Source organism: Parambassis ranga, chromosome 16 (assembly GCF_900634625.1).
Source record: "Parambassis ranga chromosome 16, fParRan2.1, whole genome shotgun sequence".
NCBI lineage: Eukaryota > Metazoa > Chordata > Actinopteri > Ambassidae > Parambassis > Parambassis ranga.
The window spans coordinates 4,195,534-4,214,368 of NC_041036.1; the positions used below are offsets into that span (position 1 = coordinate 4,195,534).

Sequence of the window (18,835 nt, forward strand, 5' to 3'; positions counted from 1 at the left end):
AGACACAGTCCAATGCGCTTGTCTGTCTGTGTGTGTATTTCTCTATTGTGCGTCTACAGCCGGGCTTTTGTTCTGGTTCCCTGTGCTGTGCAGGAAGGTCTAGACAGCTGACACTTACCTAATCCACAGGGCTGCCTGAGGCCATCTCCTGTTGGCTGACCTCTTTCCTCCCCAGTGCAAGACAAGAAGCCAGGACAACTGGAAAAAGCACTCAGGATACAGAGAAGGGACATTTGGAAGATACAGAGGACATAGAGGGGAGAGAACTTTGAGAAGTTTCTTGGACTAAAAAAACACAGAAATAATCTGACATTTAATGTCATCTACATGCACCAAAGTTTTTTTGTATCCTTTTTTTAAGGTTACTTTCTAGGGATGAAGAGTGCATGTGAGGAAATGTGTCATGATAGTGAGCTTATGATGCTGTGGCCTGTATCATTAACCTACATCTTGTTAGCTCATGGCAAGCTTCTGTTTTCCACTGTCATCACTCCAAAATGTGATTAGTCATGATAGAGCGTGTGAAGTGACTCATTTTGTGTGTGTGTCTGTGTGTGTCTGTGTGTGTGTATTGGCGTAGGGTGGGGGGGTGTGGGGGTGGATGGGTGCTGTAGACAGAAATGTTTTTTCTGTTGTGTACCACGCACCGTCCACGGTGCCGGCAGCCTCCGATCACGCACAGAGCCCCTCTCCCATTGGTTAGCCCGCAGCACACCTTTGCGTCGTATTGGTCGGCGAGTCAGGCCACGCCCACTCTTTCCCCCTCACCGCGTTTGAAACCATGAATGTGAAAGAGGCCGAGCAGAAAACTGGGAAACTTTTACAATTCACTCCCAAAAGTTCTCAAGGACTAGTATCCTGCTCAGCGAGTAAACCTGAACACATCACACAGGCTCATATAGATGTAAGTAAATCACTTTTCATTTCTTGAACGTATGAGAAATTAAATGAGGATAATGATGAATAATGTTACATAAATATTCGTTTTTGGCTTTTTATTTTTATAAAGTTGACTGTCCACCCTTTTATAATTACTCTATATGTCACTACATTACCCTCTTAACAATGTTGAGAAATATTATTGGTGTGTGTGTGTGTGTGTGTGTGTGTGTGTGTGTGTGTGTGTGTGTGGTGGCCTGCCAGGCCAGGTGCACGTAGGGGTTGTGATCTGTTTTGTAACCAGCACAGTTGGTGCCTTTGGCCAGAAAAGTAGGTGAAAGGTCTTCAGTGCTGAGGAGCAGCAGCTGATCATGCACACTTCACATGCTGCTTTGCATATTCTGTGAAGTGACAAAACCAGTATATATACAGTATTGTGATAAGAGGAAACAAATGATAACACTTCATTGATTTGGGTGATTTATATCATGTGATTATTGTTCTTTTGGCAGAGTGCAAACATGGAAGATGAAGAGCACCAGTTTCCAGACTTCCATCAGGCCGAGCTCCAGCCTGGTTCTATGGGTGCAGGTGACCTGGAGGCTGTGTGGGCCCTGATGTCCATGACGAAGCACTGGAAGTCAAAGAACTTCAAACTGAGACATTTCAGACCGTTGACTCCCTCCTCAGAGTGCTCAGAGGACGACTCTGTGCAGCAGGACCCTCCTTTGGTAAATGATCCATTAGTGGAGTCTTTAGCTTTGTAAAGCCGAACTCAAGAGTATTTCATTCAACATTTCTATGCCTTTCTCTTTCAGTGCCTGACACCACCGTACAGTCCACGCCACAATGAGACTGCCTCTCCACCCTCTGCACTGAATCCATACCAACCTGCAGAAGACCCCTCCCAGCACAGGGACACTGCTGCTCCTACACAGAGGCTCCAGTGCACCACTGTGATCCGCCACACAGCAGATGGCCAGCACTGCTCCTGTAACGTCAGTCATACCTTAAAGGAAGACGGACTTTGTGGGATTTACACAAAAGCCTCTAAAACTGATTTGAATTCTGAGGCTAGGCTTACTTGTAGAGACTCCGGGGAGAGTATGGACACACAGGAAGCCTTAGCTGACAACCAGAGGAGTCTTTTAGGCCTGAATGATCATTCAAAGACACCTCAGTTTGTCCCTGCTGCTGTTGCTTATGTCCCCCCTGTGCCTGTCCACTGCCAGATTCTTCCTGTGGCTTCTTCGTCCCCAGTTGTTCAGCAAAGGCCTGCCACATCCACTGGGAGTCAGCAGCAACACACCGGTATACTGCCTACAGTACAACAGCAGCACAAACAGGACTATGCACTACCACAAACAGCTTCTCCTGCACAGATCTTTGTTGTAGGTGGTCAGGTGGCAAAAGGCCCTGTAATGCTGCTTCTTTCTCAGCCATCTGTTCCTACTCTATACATTCAGCCAGCACTGGTGACCCCTAGTGGCACCAAGTTAGCACCCATCGCCCCTGCTCCTGCCAATGTGTACTCACAGCAAAGACAAACTTCAATGCAGCCAGATGTGCCGCGTGCACGTAACCACGTCTGTCCACATGAGGACTGTGGAAAAACCTACTTCAAGAGCTCCCATCTCAAGGCCCACATGAGGACACATACAGGTAAGAGATGAACACATGGCATAGTAATGCAAGTATATGTGGCACAAGTAGTCCAGTAATATATACTTCTCTCTGTCTTCAGGTGAGAAACCCTTCAGATGCAAGTGGGAGGGCTGTGAGCGTCGATTTGCTCGCTCAGATGAGCTGTCTCGCCATCGGCGAACCCACACCGGAGAGAAGAAGTTCGCCTGCCCCATGTGCCATAGCCGCTTCATGCGTAGCGACCACCTGGCCAAGCACGCTCGACGACACCTGGCAGTGAGGAAGACACCCTGCTGGACCTTAGGGGTCACCCAGTCTGCACCCACAACAGTCAGCCTCTCTGCGACAAACTGTCTGTGAAAGAAGAATGATCAGAAACTGAGATTATCAGCTGTCAACTGATACTAATCTGCAACATCGTTGATATTTGAGGTGTTAACTAATGATTACCAGTAAAAATCAAACTGTTTACATTCTGCTTTAAACTACTGCACCACTTTAAACTGAGCAATTACATTGAAAATACATTATAGTTTCATATTTTTGCAAATTATCTTGAGTGTTTACTTTTCAGTGACATTTGACCAAAGATTGTTGAATGTTGTTGCTTGTGAGAATCTACTGTTTGTTATAAACATTTTTGCACAATGTTGTTTCCTTGCAAGGAACATGTTTCTTATTAAATTTTAAACTATATATTTTCTTTATCATCTTTCATTTTTTTCAGATCTCTATCAGCTCTATTATTATGCCGTTATCTAGTTTCCACTTGGCATTGACACTGACAGAGGTTATGAAACAACCTCAGAGATGGAAATCGATTCAGGACAGTAGCACATATTTATGGTCTATATCTGGTAATAAACCACAGATGCTATGATTCACAGTCCAGTCAATGAGGTGTTTATTACTGTTTATTTAGACAAGCACAGCTAAGTTAATAAAAAGGCAAATGCCCGATAATTTATCATGCCTTAGACAGATTGGGAGACAACTTCACAGATACGATACACGCTATGCAAGCGTACTTGCACAGTCATAAAATACAGTTGTTTCCTTTCAAAAACATAAACAAACATCAGTAGAAATAGAAGAAATGTAATTATTTTTAAAGAAAAGATCCCGTTCCATGTCAGCCGATTCATTTTCCATCAACACTTCCTGTGTTCCTTCTGCAGCACATACTGTCCAAATAAACCTTCTTTGATATCACATGGCATAGCAGCAACCAGATGACACTTCACTGGCAAGCAACACTGAAACTTTACCCCCAGCGGAGACAGCCAGCTCTTATCTTTTTTTCATGTTTTTTTTTTTTTTTTAGAAATGGATGTCACTGTGACACCACACATAGATCATACATGCTTTATTTTTACTGCAATAAACAGTAAATGTGCCTTCATGTGTGCAGCAATGTTGTGCTGCCATCTTGCATTTAGGAACATATAAGAGGACAACAAACGATCCATGTAATAATGGAGACAAGCTCTTGTCACACAAAATAAACTATACGACCAATTAAAATCATAAATACACATCTTGTAGCAAAGCTACCAACGAGATCTCAGAATGGTGTTTCCGTTTAAATACACTGCTTCACTCAGGGGTACATAAAGTATTTTACTTTGCAAGAATGGCAAAATTAATAGAGCTAGATAGATAATACATCTGTCAAAATATTTAAAAATTATCTGCTAGATACGTCTGCTGTGTAAGTGTAAAATGAGGTTCCATGGGATGGCCAAAGCAGAGAGAAGAATGCATGTGTCTTTTCTGCAGTCATTCAACTTGTTGCATACTAATTAACATCTAATCACATACTAGTGCTGTACAGTTGGGTTTAGGAAATGATGTCTGGTCCCGGCATAATCTGCACAGTCAGTTGAGTTCATCCCACTGGAATGTAGACCAAAGGAAGCTAGCAGCAGAAACCAGTGGAAAAGCCTCCCTGGTCAGATGATTGCTAAGCTGGGACAGACAGTGCAGCCTCTGTTTGGCAGGAATTTAGAAAGTATGGGACCAGAGAGAAATTCTTCAGTGTAGCCTCGTGGGTGACACCAGTGTCCTGCATCTCAAACCTGGAAGAAGAAGAAGAAAACAAACAAGCATATAATCTGCACCGTTCTTTTTAAATGTAAACTCCACTGCAGAGATGCTCACCAGTCTCTGGAGGAGATGACGTAGTATACAGGTGGTGGTGGTGAATCATTGCCGGTGCACAGTGGCTGACCCAGACTGTAGGCCCCAGCATGTGTGAACATGAGCCAGTCTCCAATGTGGAGCTCAGGTAAGAGACAGTGTTCCACGACCTGGTCCAGGTCATCCCCAGAAGGACCCCACAGACTGCTGCTGAACACAGGAGCATCCAGAGCTGTGTTCTGCTAACAAGGTAGAAAATGTGTTTGTCAGGAAGTGCAAATGTGTTTTTCATCACATGCGACGTGCATCAAGACGCATAAAAGACTTACCTTGTGGACAGATGGAGCAGTAATCAGCGTTTCAGAGAGTTTGCTGGCAAATGATCCGTACACTCCCTCGTTCATGTAGTACTGGAACTCTGGCTCCTCGTTCAGAGACAGTTCATCTGTACAAAGAAATTTAAGGATTATTTTATAATTAAGATTTACACGTTTGTTTGGAATGTAAACAGTTCTATTGTTTGCACTTTCCCCCCCCCTCTGTAAATATGCATTGAGTTTTGTTTATTCATGTGCATTTTGAGCCACTGACCATGTTCATTGTCCTGGCGATCACGTGCCACCGCCTCCTTGGAGATGACGTTGACGGCAAGGGTGAAAGCAGAAGACACGAAGAAGCTGCCAGGCTCGGCAATGATGGAAACACCAGTAGAAGGAGGGAAGTAAAGGTCCACCATAGACATGACTGCACTATTTATCTGTGAAAGAGATGACAATGGCATGTAACATGTCACATTTAGACACTACTACTACTACTACTACTTAGCTCCAAAAAACAGGATGGGAAAATGCTGACCAGTTCCAGCTGTGTCTCAGAGCCACTGAATCCACCTCCAATGTTCAATATTTTCATGTCGAAGCCAATTTCCTCCTGCAGCACACACATTTGGAAATATGTAAATAAAGCACAAATTATCAATAAAACCGTGAGTGATTCTGCAACTGCCACAGTGTGTAGCAATGACACAACATTAGTAAACATGACTTACTCCCATATCGAAGACACAACGTGCATCAGAGATGGCATGAACATACACCTGGTCGTCCTCACAGAAGCTGGTAATATGGGACCTTTGGAAAAGACGCAAACAGACATTTCAAAGATAAAGTCAAAATTTAATTGAATTCAAATATTTGCTCCTAAGGCAGCTAACAATTTTGTTATAGTAAAATAGTGTTTTTTCCTGCAGGCCTCACCTGACACCCACCACCTGCACACCCAGCTCCTTAGCACTCTGCAGCAGATGTTTGCAGTCCTTGAGAGAACAGCCAAATGTCATACTCATCTCATCGTCCAGGTTAGATGCTTCTGTTGATACCTGTATCAGCAGCCTAAAGTACAACACAGGACAAAAAGAAGCTCAGTCAATCCAGATGAGTTTGCCGATTTAAATCAAACAAGATGCTATCACAGATACATAGCAAGTAAGGACAATTAGTCCATGCAGTCTAAACAACTGTTTTCCAGTCACAGGAAAAAGGACTTATCAAGAACTCACTTGGCGTTGGGGTGACAGCGAGAAATCTTGCGTAGCTCAGTTTCGTTGTCGCACACCAGGAGGTCGATGCCATTCTTAGCAGCATATTTAATCTGGGAAATCTGTTTACAAACTCCACTGTAGATGATGTCTTCGGAGGAAATACCATGGCTCTGCACCAGCTCAAGTTCAGACTGAAAGACAAAACACATATTTCAAAATAAAAAATACAATCTGAGTTCTGATGTATGCTGGTCACCTGGTACTGTGTCTTTATCTTTTCTACATACACTGTCTACCTTGGTTCAGAGAAGGGCTGTGAAACACTTTGCTCTTTATAGGACTACACTGTAAACACCGCAATTTTCCAGGGTGCTGCCTGACTGCAGGCAGGACTCAGCTCTAATATATATATTGTGAGTATACCTTGTTGGCACATATGAATCCGGTGCCAAGGGCAGCAAGAACTTCAATTACAGCTGCACTGCTGTTACATCTGACAGCATAGTAGGGTCGAATTTGGGGCATGTGGGTTCGCCAGCGAACGTGCTGCCTCATTATGATTCCCAGGTCTGCTACAAAGAATGCATTCTTATCAGCCTGAGGAAGAAAGACACCATAATGTGGATCAGTCAGATGACACCCTACTACATCTAATAATATATCTAGTTTCAAGCAATGCAATAAGAAATATATTGTGTTTTATAAAGCACGTACCAGTGTCTGTTCATAAATGTGACTGTCGATCACATCACAAAGGGCTGTTCCTCCCTCCAGCAGGCCGACAGAATACTGGGGTTCATCAGTCATTCCTTTCATCCTCTCAACCGTTTTCGTCAAATCCAACACGCATACAGAATGTGGCTAGTCCAAAAGTGGTCTTGCTCGCTCCCTCTCGAGCCCCTGGGGTCCTAGACTTATGCAACAAACTGTACAAGAACAAAAAGAATAGTCAATTTAAAGCACAAAGATCAAATAGCAAAACACTTATATTTAAATGATGCATGTTCTGTGTTGTTGTCCTGCGCTTTTCTAGTTTATTCCATAGCTGGAAACGACAGCTCTCTGATGAAATCTGCAATCTAACAACTCATTTTCAATGATCGTCCAATCAGAGCAGAGAACCGGTTCCACGTTACAGGGTAGCTTTGTGGAAGAGGCCTATTCTTCTAAAAAGCCGCTGTGAAAACACAGAGTCTGGGGCACAGGGTTCATTTACTCTACCATCAATTACCCCCAACAATCACCATTAAATCCAGAGCTGGTGACCCGTAAGGATTCTTTTTTGATGGCATTAACCAAGGTACAATACTGGCGGCGTCTGTTTCACAACTTCATTTTCGGTAATGTTGCACAATAGTCAGCAAGGGCAGTAGTCTGGATAGGACCAGATGTGAACTGGCCGTGCATCTGGGAGACTGACATTGTGCCGAACAGGACTGCCGTGTTGCAGACTGTTGATGACTGGTGATGTAATTTTTGAGGCGTTACACTTATCAAAAAACAAAAAGGGGTAATGGCTCAACACTATCCTCCCTTTAAAAATCAACTAAGATTTTGTGTAACTTAAGACAATGCTTAATCCCAGGTAACATATGGTGCAGACCTGTACTGTTAATGAATTATACAAAGAAAAGGTAGGACACCACACTCCGAATCATTACATGCCTGATGTTAATAGCCAAAATTACTGCAACTAAATCTAAGTAGGAGAAAAATGTAGATAAATGCTGACCCGAACACAGTGTCCTCTCATTTGACTACAAGAGCTGAAAATAGATCTGAAACTGCAGATCTAAATTAGGTACAGACCGTTTGTGAAGTCCATGATGCTGCATCATGCAGAATGCAGCAGATAAATGTAGTTAATAAACTGAGGTTGTCAAAGTGGATTTATAAACAGAGTTTTGTGTCATGCACAATCAGCAGGGAGAAAAAAAACGCTAGTGTTTTCACTGTGAGAGTATACCGAGTCCTAAAGAAGATGCACAGTATAGCCAATTTACTCACATGGATGAGTCCGGGGAAGAACTCGTCCACTATCAGCTAGGATCCCAAGGTGGCTCGGCGTTGAAGTCAAATGGCTCCCGGTATAGAGATGCCCCTAGATCCTCTGGGTAGTTATTGTACACCTGCAAAATGACACACATGAGGACATGGCCATTTAGATTTATGCATATTAGATTTACACAGTCAAATCTAGAAAACTACCAAGCAGTTGTGCAGACACTATGTGTGGCCAGAAGCTGTGGATGGATTAAGAACGTGTTTATAGTTTGTCAACCTGAGTTTTGTAAAGGATGCTGTTTTAATAGTTAAAAATATCATTCTGTGTGTACTTAACAACTGAATGAGTGCAATTATTGGGTTTAGCGTTTTGAATGAAGTGCCATATTTAATCAAATTACAAACAAAATCTTTCATTCTTGCATTGATTAACCACCAAGCTAACTGCAACTAGTTCTTAACCAAATTTTCTACACCGTAAATTAGTTTCTAATCAACCTGGGTGGTCACAGGTCGATTTGTATTCATTTGTCTTATAGCATACGGCATTAGCGTAAGCTACACATTTGGAATGTTATTAAAAATACATAAAATTTGCCGTAATAATGCAGTTTATGTCTTCATAGTAACGTTTATATACAATATAACATTAACTTCCTCATTAGCTTTAGCTAACAACATGCTAACATCATAGCAAGCTAACAACGCGGGTAGCTAAGCTACTTACGTCTGCAGAAAACCCAAAAGAGGGGACAGAACGCTTTTTCTTTTTCGGCGGAATTTTTAAAGAGTGATGGGGTAACCAAAGGAGAAAATTATAATTGCCATCGATGTGGTGGATTCGTTTAAGTTAGCGCCGTTCAAGGCTTTGACAATGCGAGCTAGCCTGGATCGTTTGTACCGACGACCGAGAGAGGACGACGACAACAGCGGATGTCGTGTGAGCGTCGCGGCGGGAGACGGACAGACAGCAGCGTCACACACCGAAAACAACACCGTGATTTCCGGTTTGTTTATCAAAATAAAATTCAGAATAAACGTTCTGTGGTGTTGTTGTTTTGAACGCAAATGGTTAAGTAAGAAAGTAAAACGCATTACCAATATTTTAAATATAATACAGCATCTGTATTAGAGACGATCTTCAACAAGCATTAAGATTATATAAGTCATATAAACCTATTTCCGGTACGTAATTAACGCTAATTTTACTGATTTCTCGAGCTGTCAAAGCCTGTGTGAAGCATTTGTTTATAAAACCACAATTTGTTTGCGAAATTTTTAACAACGATCATGTAATATTTCCAGATTTTATACAGAAATTAAATCATTTACTACATGCTATATTTACAATAAAACATATTTAATGTTTGAGTCAAATTTACCTGTGTTATGTCTTCATCATATTCCCCATGGTTCAGTAATATGGACAAAATGCTGTCCAGTAAAGTCCTGGCACAATCCCTTTTTTTCTGTAGCCACAGTCAGCAGTTACAAAACATCAGTCCTGATGAGCAATGCATGTATTTTGTTTTTTTTTTGTCTTCAAGCTCAGACTGGACTTCTCTATCCCTTTGCCTTTGTAGTTGTGACTTTGAGAAGTTGAGCCCGCTCCTGAAAAACGCAGGGTCTGGGGCAGCGTGTGAGTGGTTTTTTCTTTTCTCAAGAAGATAAAATTTGCATGTCTCCCTCCTCAACACTGGAGGAGGAGGAGGGTGCAGAGGAGAGCTCAGCTACTGTTAGCCAAACAGAAGGGAAGTGTTTTCTGTCTCTGTATCGATGTTCGCATCATTTTGGTATAAAGCATGAAGTATGATATTATTCTAAAGTCAGATACATGATACATGATAGATCTCATAATATCTGTTTTCTATCAAAGTCCACTTTTATAGCACTGCCTGTGTAATCTCTGGTTATATTCTCTTGGTTCTGCACCCCATGAGCCCCATTCTGCCATGAAAATCCTGTATTGACCAAAAAAAAAAAACAAAGCAATCTCCCTTTAAGTCTTTGCAACCCTTGCTGACCCACATCATATTCTGGATTACACATAGCTGTTCGTGCTATGTTGTGTTTTTCACAGAACTATTAAATTCTTCAGAGTGTTAGATGAGCTTTAAGTGCTCCTTGGGGAAAAATAAACAATAGCAGCGCTTGTTTCACTAATAAAACTACTGTGCTCACTATTGTAAAAGGCCGGAGAGGCAGCGTGTTTTCCATGGACTGCAACACAAAAGCTGTTCCGTGTTTTGTGCCTGTTTTTCTCCGTCACTAAATGAGACTATGTATATATAGGGCTAATCACACATAGCATCTAAAGTGGCTTCCAGTAAAGCAAAAATGTTTGATTTCCATTGTGTGGCTTATAATAGCCACAGACAGCAGCTACTGGGTATGTGACAGACAGAGAGAGAGAGAGAGAGACATGTGTACCACCCACTGTGCGGGCAAATACTCCAGTGGCTGCATTGTGCAGCAGGAATTCTTATTTGCAAACATTGCAAACAGATTACATCAATGCACAGACTTAGACAGACTATAAATCAACACTGGCTGACCAAGAAAAGAACTGAGCAACAAGCTTAAACAACATTAATAGGATAAAATATCAACACACGTGCAGCCAATGTGATTGTCTTTCAACCATAAAGTACTGTTTGTGGTTGTAAAATAATCTTATGTCGTCAGAAAGAGGCAGATCTAGAGACTCTGTGTCATTGTGTGGACACCAGTCACTGATTAAACACAAGATAATTAAGTCTTATGCAACCGCTTCTAGTGTTGTTAAGTCACCCTGAAGTGGTTTCACCTCCTTTTTTTTGCCAAAGAATGTTGCTAAGTAAAAGTAAAAGGGAATTCTAAACAAACTTCTCTTCACACTGATCTGAATTTTAAGCAGGGAAACATAAAGCAACAGGCTGCAGGACCACTTCAGTCTCATTATGAAACCTAAAAGTAAAAGTTAACACTAGATATTTATGAGATTAAAATGCACCCTAATGTTTATACTGGAAAATAATAATTGAATTTTATGCCACCCAAAGGGAACAGGCTTTATCTCAGGGCTTTCCCAGGACACGCCATGGTGAACAATTGTATCAAAGAGGTGGCGAGACACAGCAAGATACACCATGATGGGCAAACAATAACACGGTCTAAATAATGATGCACATTTCACCCTCGTTTCCTCTTCGTACCATGATGGATCGGCTAACAATAACTCAGTGTCAGTGCATGAGATTAAAGCATGTTTAACTCTGTATATATGTTGCTTTGTTTTCTCATGAGCTCTAAGATGTTATACATGTAAATGCAATAAATGTTGCGTACGTACAAACAAACTTATTAAGGCTACATGTGTGGACGTGCAAGTCACTGTGGCCCGGTTTACAGATTAAACAGGTGAGTACAGACAGTGTGTACAAAGCATTTAGAGGGACTGTCATTCCTGGAATGCATGACTGACACACGCATACACACACTTCTTCTCTGGAACTCCATGTGAGGCTCTGTGAACGGTAGCATCGAGCCTGTATATAGTCTATTTATCTATTCAGTGGTAAAACAGCATATTTTTCTATTGAATCTGAAGACACCACGCAGCAGACTTTCAGCAGTAGCCTGCCTTGTGTAGACTGCCTGAGTGTGGCGTGTGTGCGTGTGTCTAGATAACATCCCGACAGACTGGCCTCTAGCCAGCCACGGGCAAACTCAACCCTGCTGTTTGAAGTCGACGGTTGGCTCCAGGCAGACCAAGCATTGTGTCCCAAACAATGAACCCCAGACCCACTAAACTATAAACATGTCCCCTTTGGGGGGCGTTTTCCTCAGTTTCTCAACAGGAGACACCCAAAGTCAGGAAACCTGACCCAACTTTTCCAAATTTAGTAACTCCAAAGCCTCAAATGCTGCTGACTTGGCATCATCATCTGTCCCTTTTCTATTAAGGTTAAACAAATGCATTTGGAATGTGGTTGGAGTGTGGAGTGTAAGACGGGCTGGTCATTCAGGAAATTTATTGAAACTCCATATGTAAAAGTTACAGTATGCTGCATGACTGTTATAATAATGTGCTAAAGGAGTTGGTAATGTGCTAAGGAGTGTGGCCTAATTGAAAAAAAGTCTTTCTAAAGTGTGGAATTTGATTGCATTGGTATTTGATTCTAGCTGCAGTACCCTCTGTCCACCAGCTGTGGTCGCTGCTGGGCTGCCGCAGTGTGAGCAGAGAGGCCTTCCGGTTCCTCTGGCAGCAGGGGGATCAGCTGACTCTGATGCTGCTGTCAGGAGACCTCACGAACTACACAGAACAGCAACTATGAACATTACCAAGCCATAGAAACCCCGCAGACACCTCTATTTTCACAAATTACTGCCACGTTTTTATTACACAGGTGAGTTTCATTGTTAAACAATATCAGTAATCACTAGAGTTGTTATTGTTGTTGTTAGCAAAGCTAGCTAAGTGGCTAACGGGTAGCTAATCCCTGCTGGATGCTGCTTGACCTTAACCATCTTCTTTGTCAGCTATGGATGGTGTAGTTTGTGTCTAATGGTTGTTTGTGGCTTTGTAACGTCAGGCATGTGTAAAGTGTGTATGACAAGTAACAGTAAATCAGTCTGTAGCGGAACAGTGAATGGTCTTCTGTAGCTAGTGTAGCATCATATTACTAGCTTAGTTGTAAACAGTGTCAGGGCACTAAATGACAGAAGCTCCAGCTAACGCTACAATGTGGATATAGACAGTATGTGAATACAGTACTTATGTACTATGTAAACGCCAGCTATTGTTATTTAAAATTGAGGTTTGTTAAAGTTTAAGCCCAAACAATTATGCACACTAGTCTAAACACTGCTGTCCTCTCAGTTTTTTCTAGCTGCATCAGTGCTGTGAGCATGACAGAGTTTTGGTTGATCTCTGCACCGGGAGACAAGACCTGCCAGCAAACATGGGACAAAATGATGGCAGCCACCACACGTACCAACAACCTCTCTACCAACCACAAATTCAGCATCCCGGACCTCAAGGTTAGGATGTTTTACAGGCCACAATGCTGTGTGTTAAGACAAGACAGTACACAATTTGATTTTTGTTTGTAATTATTTTTCAATCTGTTTTAAAAGTAGTGTAGAATGTTAGACTCACCTTATTTATCCACTGTCAAGAATAAGCAGATTGTGTGTATGGGAAGCAGTCTTTACACAGATCTGATGGCTGCATGTTGAAGCATAGGTTAGGTGAAGTTTTCATCCACAGAGCAGCTCAGCTCGTCTGGTTCAGTTCCTCTCTGTGCTGAAGGTGAAGTAACCCTGCTGACCTTGCTGCTGCATGGGGCTGTGATGTCCTCTTGGAACTGTTAGCAATACATGAGCGGCTCTGGACAAAGAGGCGCCATCCTAAGCACATGGGGCCCCCCTGGATGTCACTGTAGGCTGGCTGAACCCCAGATGTCACTGTTTAAACACAACTCTGCTGACCCTACTTTAAATTGACCCAGATTTCAGGATTGATGACTCAGAAGTCTAACTCTTTTTTTTTTTTTAATCCAAAAACAGGTTGGGACACTAGATGTCTTGGTCGGGCTGTCGGACGAACTGGCTAAATTAGATTCATTTGTTGAAAGGTATGCAACCTGCTGCACTCTGAAATATGTATTTTTCTCTTACAGTCTCTTATTCAGCAGGCCATGTTTGAAAGAAAATCAAAAGTGTAACCTGTGCTCTTAACTGTTTAATGTGGCCACTTTGCAATTCTGTTATCCATTCCCTAACAATGAGGAATTTCACAGGGACCTGCCGTTAGTGAGCCTCGCAGTCTAAACTTAGCAATTTACAGTTGGGTGACACACCAGCAGCCCTTTCTTTAGTCATATTTATACCCGCTGACTTATGTGCTGTGAGTATGTAATTTATAGTCTTTTGGAAATATTGACATCCAAAACTCACACACAGTCATTACTGCCTGAACTCTGCTCCGCTTCCTCTGTGGATACTTTCAAGACTGTGAGAAAGTCCAACGTTGCAACATGGCTTCACTTGTTTGCACATGGCCCATCTTTAATCTAGTTCCTCTTTGAAGTTTCTATCCAAGAACGAATCTGTAATGTTTTTGATGAGTTTTTCAACATTTGCCAATAATTCAACCTTGTAACTTGATGACAGATGAATAACAGTTAACCACAGGTGTCCAGCATATTTTCTTATGAACTTTTTAGGCATCAAATGTGACTTGGCGCTCGGTCTTTTTGTGGCTTTACTACTGCTTTGATGTGCTGCTGAACAGTGTGGTCAAAAATCTTGAACTCTGAAAGTCCGTCATATTATAAATTGCCTTGTCAGGAGATTATCTTAACAGCACAGTGTGAAGGCTTTTGATGTGTGTGTCTGTTTGTGTAAAATGTGGGAGAATGAGGTCAGGGTGGCCATGTGCTGGCTGAATGTGTGGTTTACAGCAGCTTTGTGCGGGCAGTTTGTGTTGGCATGGCGTGATTTGATGTCTCCTGGGTGTTCACAGTGTGGTGAAGAAGGTGGCTCAGTACATGGCCGACGTGCTGGAGGACAGTCGAGACAAAGTACAGGAGAACCTGCTGGCCAATGGAGGTACAGTGACGGTTACAACACTGATGACAATTTCAGGCTTTGAAATATTCTGGATCTGGATCTTTTTCTTTCATATTTTACTAAATCTGCAGTTTGCTGACAAGTTCATGGCCTCTGGTGGGTAAACCCAACACATTTCTCTGTCAGAGAGTCAATTCCTACATTTACACACTTTGCATAACAGACATGGAAAATTTGGATCTCTATTTTGTGGAATTTGGATCTTGGGCTATCAGAAAAATAGCATCTAAGACATCAGTATCACTGAGCTCCTCCCTTTATGAGGATGTTCTAGTAGCCTGAGGGTACTGAGCAGATTTAAACCCACATTCTTGAATAGCAGCCATTGCCACTGTAGACATGAGGGACAAGAATACTTCTTTTGTCAGCTCTCTGCAGCAATTTTCCCCAGCAGCTATTTCAAGAGGTTGTAGTAGATGTTTATTTACAATTTACAATTACAATTTCCAATTCTTCTCCTTATCACCTGCCTCTTGTGAGTCTGTCTAACCACTATAAAGTGAGTTCTTTAGATCTGTTTCTGGATGAATAAAATGATTCTAAAATCACTTTTTAGCTGTATCTGGATTTACTGCAATTATCAAATGCAGATATCACTCTGACAGGTCTTTTGTCATGTTTCTTTCCAGTTGATCTCATCACTTACATCACAAGATTTCAGTGGGACATGGCAAAATACCCCATAAAGCAGTCACTTAAAAACATCTCTGAAATCATCTCAAAGGTAGGTCTGTCAGTGAGATCAGAGAGAATTCAGCATGGTATTTATGTAAGTTGTATATTTTTGTATTCTCCTGTGTAGTAAAAGGTTCAGCACTGTCTTCACTGTGGTGCACCCACAAGGACCAATCAGGCTTTGCCCTCATTACTGGAAGGGTTTTTGCATAATGTCTGCATATGTGTCATGTCATGTCACGTTTTGGATGTTTTACAGCAAGTAACCCAGATTGACAATGACTTGAAGACCAGAGCATCGGCGTATAACAACTTGAAGGGAAACCTGCAGAACTTAGAAAGGAAGAACGCGTAAGTAATTCACATGCATAAATGTCTGCGTGTACCAGAGTTCTTTTGGGAAGTGTTGTGTTTCAGTGTGCTTCATTTTTGAGTTAACCAGCAAAATCTGAAGTTACCAAGACTGATGCTGATTTGCTTGGTGAACACAAAGCAGCACCGTTGTCGTCTCTGTAGTTGTAATACCTGCTTTGCGCCACCAGGGGGAGCTTGCTGACCAGGAGCCTGGCTGATATTGTCAAGAAGGAAGACTTTGTGCTTGATTCAGAGTACCTCATTACTCTGCTGGTAGTGGTACCAAAGTGAGTGTTACTTCCTCAGGCGGTCACAAATAATAACACACATGTATTAAGCACTAAGTTTAGAAAGTAACACAAGGCTGCATTACATTGTTTTGTTTTAGGACAGCCTATCCTGATTGGCAGAAAGCGTACGAAACGCTTGCAGAGATGGTGGTGCCTCGATCCTCGAAGTAAGTTATGACTTTTATACTTTAACATAACACACTGTGAGTATTTACATTCCCTCTGCACTCAGCATTTAATGTACAGCACTAAAACAAGTACCTATTTTCCTCCAGCTTGCTATTTGAAGACAATGACAGTGGACTGTTCAGTGTCACTCTGTTCAGAAAAGCCATCGATGACTTCAAACACAAAGCCAGAGAGCAGAAGTAAGAGTTTTCAGATTGAGTGATGACAATATGTACATGAAATAATAATAATAAATAAATAATAATAAATCTTTTACTTTTGTCCTTTATAGATTCACAGTGAGAGAATTCCAGTACAATGAAGAGGAGATGAAGGCAGACAAAGAGGAGATGACGCGGCTCTCCACAGACAAGAAGAAACAGTTTGTAAGTCGAGTGGATCCTGTGGATATTTTAAAATTCCTTTTAAATTTGGACTCATTTGTGGTTTCTATGCCCGATGTATTAGAGGGTATTTTAATACCTTGGCACAATTTAGATTTCCTGCATTTTCTTTTATATATATAAACTTTTACCTAAATTGCAACTACCACTTAAATATCAACAGTACTTTTCAATAAGGTCATCTTGAATGCATTGCAGTTGCTTAGCAGAGAGACAGAATGGAGCTCCACTCTGCAGTCAGTCCTGCCTGCCACATATCAATAAGCTTGAGAAGCAGAAGTTGAGTTCTTCTTCAAAAATTAAATCAAGACCAGAATAGATTTGGTTACTGTTATTCTTCTCTGCAGGGTCCACTGGTCCGATGGCTAAAAGTGAACTTCAGTGAAGCGTTCATTGCGTGGATCCACATTAAAGCACTAAGGGTCTTTGTGGAATCTGTTTTAAGGTACTGATTAGAAAACCCACTCCAAACGTCACCCATGCATGTACCTAGTGTATATTAAAGCAGAGGCAATATTACTCATCTCTTTTCACCAAATCCACTAAATCTTTGTTGTGTATTCTTCCAGGTATGGGCTGCCTGTGAACTTTCAGGCCATGCTGCTGCAACCAAGCAAGAAGACCATGAAGAAGCTGAGGGAGGTTCTCAATGATCTGTACAAACATCTGGACAGCAGTGCAGCGGCCATCATTGATGTGAGTGCTACAATTACATCCTGATTAATAAATCACTGTCATAAGGCCATAACATTGTAGTGTAACCAGTGGGTTCCAAGAAGATTTCATGATTTACTCTCAAAGATAGTCAAATAGGGACAAATGCAATATTGAAGGCACACAAACATGGAGGGGCTTATTTACTTTACCGTATCTTCACGACTATAAGGAGCACCTAAAAGCCTAAAATGTTCGGTGTAAAAAACCAGGTGCAGCAGATGAATTCGGAGCTTGCCCTAATCCCGGGAGGGTTAACAAAAGAACTCCAACCGCTGGACATTGGTACACTTATAATCAGTGTGTTGTAGATTCTTTATAGACATAGTATATGCATAGAAGGATCGACTTGGGATGCACCTCTCCTCCATGGCTGTGTCAGAGTACTTACTCCCTCTTATGGCAATACCATGTTACTGCGAAAGAGATATCAACTAGGAAAAATAATGATGACTCAATGTCAATGAGAAAAACTAGACTAAAAGGATACCACTAAACCTGATTTTGGGAGAGTATTATGAGAGTATTCCACACTAACACTGCTGCTTCTCCTCTCCAGTCTGCCATGGACATCCCAGGGCTGAACTTGAGCCAGCAGGAGTATTATCCCTACGTCTACTACAAGATTGACTGCAATCTGTTGGATTTCAAAGTTTAACGCGTCCCCCTGTTTTTGTCCTTGTGTCATGAGTGTTGATCAATTTATGTTTTTCCTGGTCAAACCTCCCTCTCCTCCTCCACACTCTCTGTCTCCTCATCATCTCCTCCTCTTCCTCCTCCTCCTCCTCCTCCATCAGCTGATTAAATGACAGTGCTGCATGTTCATTCCTTGTGGTGAAAAGACTCATCAGCAAGCTTCTACCACTTTTACAACCAAGGGACAAAAAAGACTTTTAAATATTGTTTTTGTTTACAGTGTATTTTCTTTCTCAAGCCACACAGATGATTTGTTTTTGTTTTTTTGTGGATGTGAAATGAATCAAGAAGTTACCATGGAGAGCTGTATATTTACTGTGTCATTCCACATGTGTTGGTGTGTATCCATGGCTACACCTTCAGCATCATGTTCAGATATTTGTGGGCAGTTTCATCATTGTACCCATTGGCAAGCATATCTGGAATGTGCTGTTGAGATTGTGTAACTGCAGAAATTGTGAACAAATACATGTGTATGTTGTGTGTATTATGCTGTCAAAAAGAGATCTATATCAGAGTATTGTGAAAGCCATTGATTGAATAAATATGATTGAATCATATGAAGTGGGTGAAATGATTTCCTCTTCCTCTCACTCACGCCAACCACAGCCCTTCGTATGTTTATTAAATGAGTTTTAGATGAACCAGCAGGATGCTGACACACAAAGATGTTTGGAATTGGTCTGGACTGGAGGTGTGTCAGAGGAGGACGT

At 41.8% G+C, this 18,835-nt stretch overlaps 3 protein-coding genes across 5 annotated transcripts; 2 read left to right on the forward strand and 1 right to left on the reverse strand.

Annotated features, from left to right (window-relative positions):
* The first annotated feature begins 746 nt into the window (after window positions 1-746).
* On the forward strand, window positions 747-3,219 carry LOC114448671 (Krueppel-like factor 10). The gene is made up of 4 exons (XM_028425779.1): window positions 747-904; window positions 1,392-1,610; window positions 1,698-2,541; window positions 2,624-3,219. The coding sequence occupies exons 1-4, from the start codon at window positions 782-784 to the stop codon at window positions 2,881-2,883; spliced, it is 1,446 nt and encodes a 481-aa protein (XP_028281580.1). The 5' UTR covers window positions 747-781; the 3' UTR covers window positions 2,884-3,219.
* A 191-nt stretch (window positions 3,220-3,410) lies between these two features.
* LOC114448944 (antizyme inhibitor 1-like) lies at window positions 3,411-9,828 on the reverse strand. Of its 3 annotated transcripts, none has more exons than XM_028426202.1 (12): window positions 9,589-9,828; window positions 8,210-8,331; window positions 6,917-7,128; window positions 6,626-6,799; window positions 6,221-6,393; window positions 5,919-6,053; window positions 5,711-5,792; window positions 5,518-5,592; window positions 5,254-5,419; window positions 4,992-5,107; window positions 4,684-4,904; window positions 3,411-4,601 (listed from the first exon to the last, which is right to left on the reverse strand). In XM_028426202.1, the coding sequence occupies exons 3-12, from the start codon at window positions 7,016-7,018 to the stop codon at window positions 4,487-4,489; spliced, it is 1,359 nt and encodes a 452-aa protein (XP_028282003.1). In that variant the 5' UTR covers window positions 7,019-7,128; window positions 8,210-8,331; window positions 9,589-9,828; the 3' UTR covers window positions 3,411-4,486. The 3 variants fall into 3 exon arrangements, with proteins under 3 accessions (XP_028282003.1, XP_028282004.1, XP_028282002.1); XM_028426203.1 differs by lacking the exon at window positions 9,589-9,828 and adding an exon at window positions 8,934-9,161 and having other exon boundaries at window positions 4,684-4,901; XM_028426201.1 differs by lacking the exon at window positions 9,589-9,828 and adding an exon at window positions 8,934-9,161.
* A 2,618-nt stretch (window positions 9,829-12,446) lies between these two features.
* LOC114449089 (V-type proton ATPase subunit C 1-A-like) lies at window positions 12,447-18,686 on the forward strand. The gene is made up of 13 exons (XM_028426447.1): window positions 12,447-12,594; window positions 13,068-13,228; window positions 13,757-13,824; window positions 14,715-14,800; window positions 15,451-15,545; window positions 15,756-15,847; window positions 16,039-16,137; window positions 16,239-16,307; window positions 16,416-16,508; window positions 16,601-16,694; window positions 17,060-17,157; window positions 17,282-17,408; window positions 17,986-18,686. The coding sequence occupies exons 2-13, from the start codon at window positions 13,097-13,099 to the stop codon at window positions 18,082-18,084; spliced, it is 1,152 nt and encodes a 383-aa protein (XP_028282248.1). The 5' UTR covers window positions 12,447-12,594; window positions 13,068-13,096; the 3' UTR covers window positions 18,085-18,686.
* Window positions 18,687-18,835: the final 149 nt, after the last annotated feature.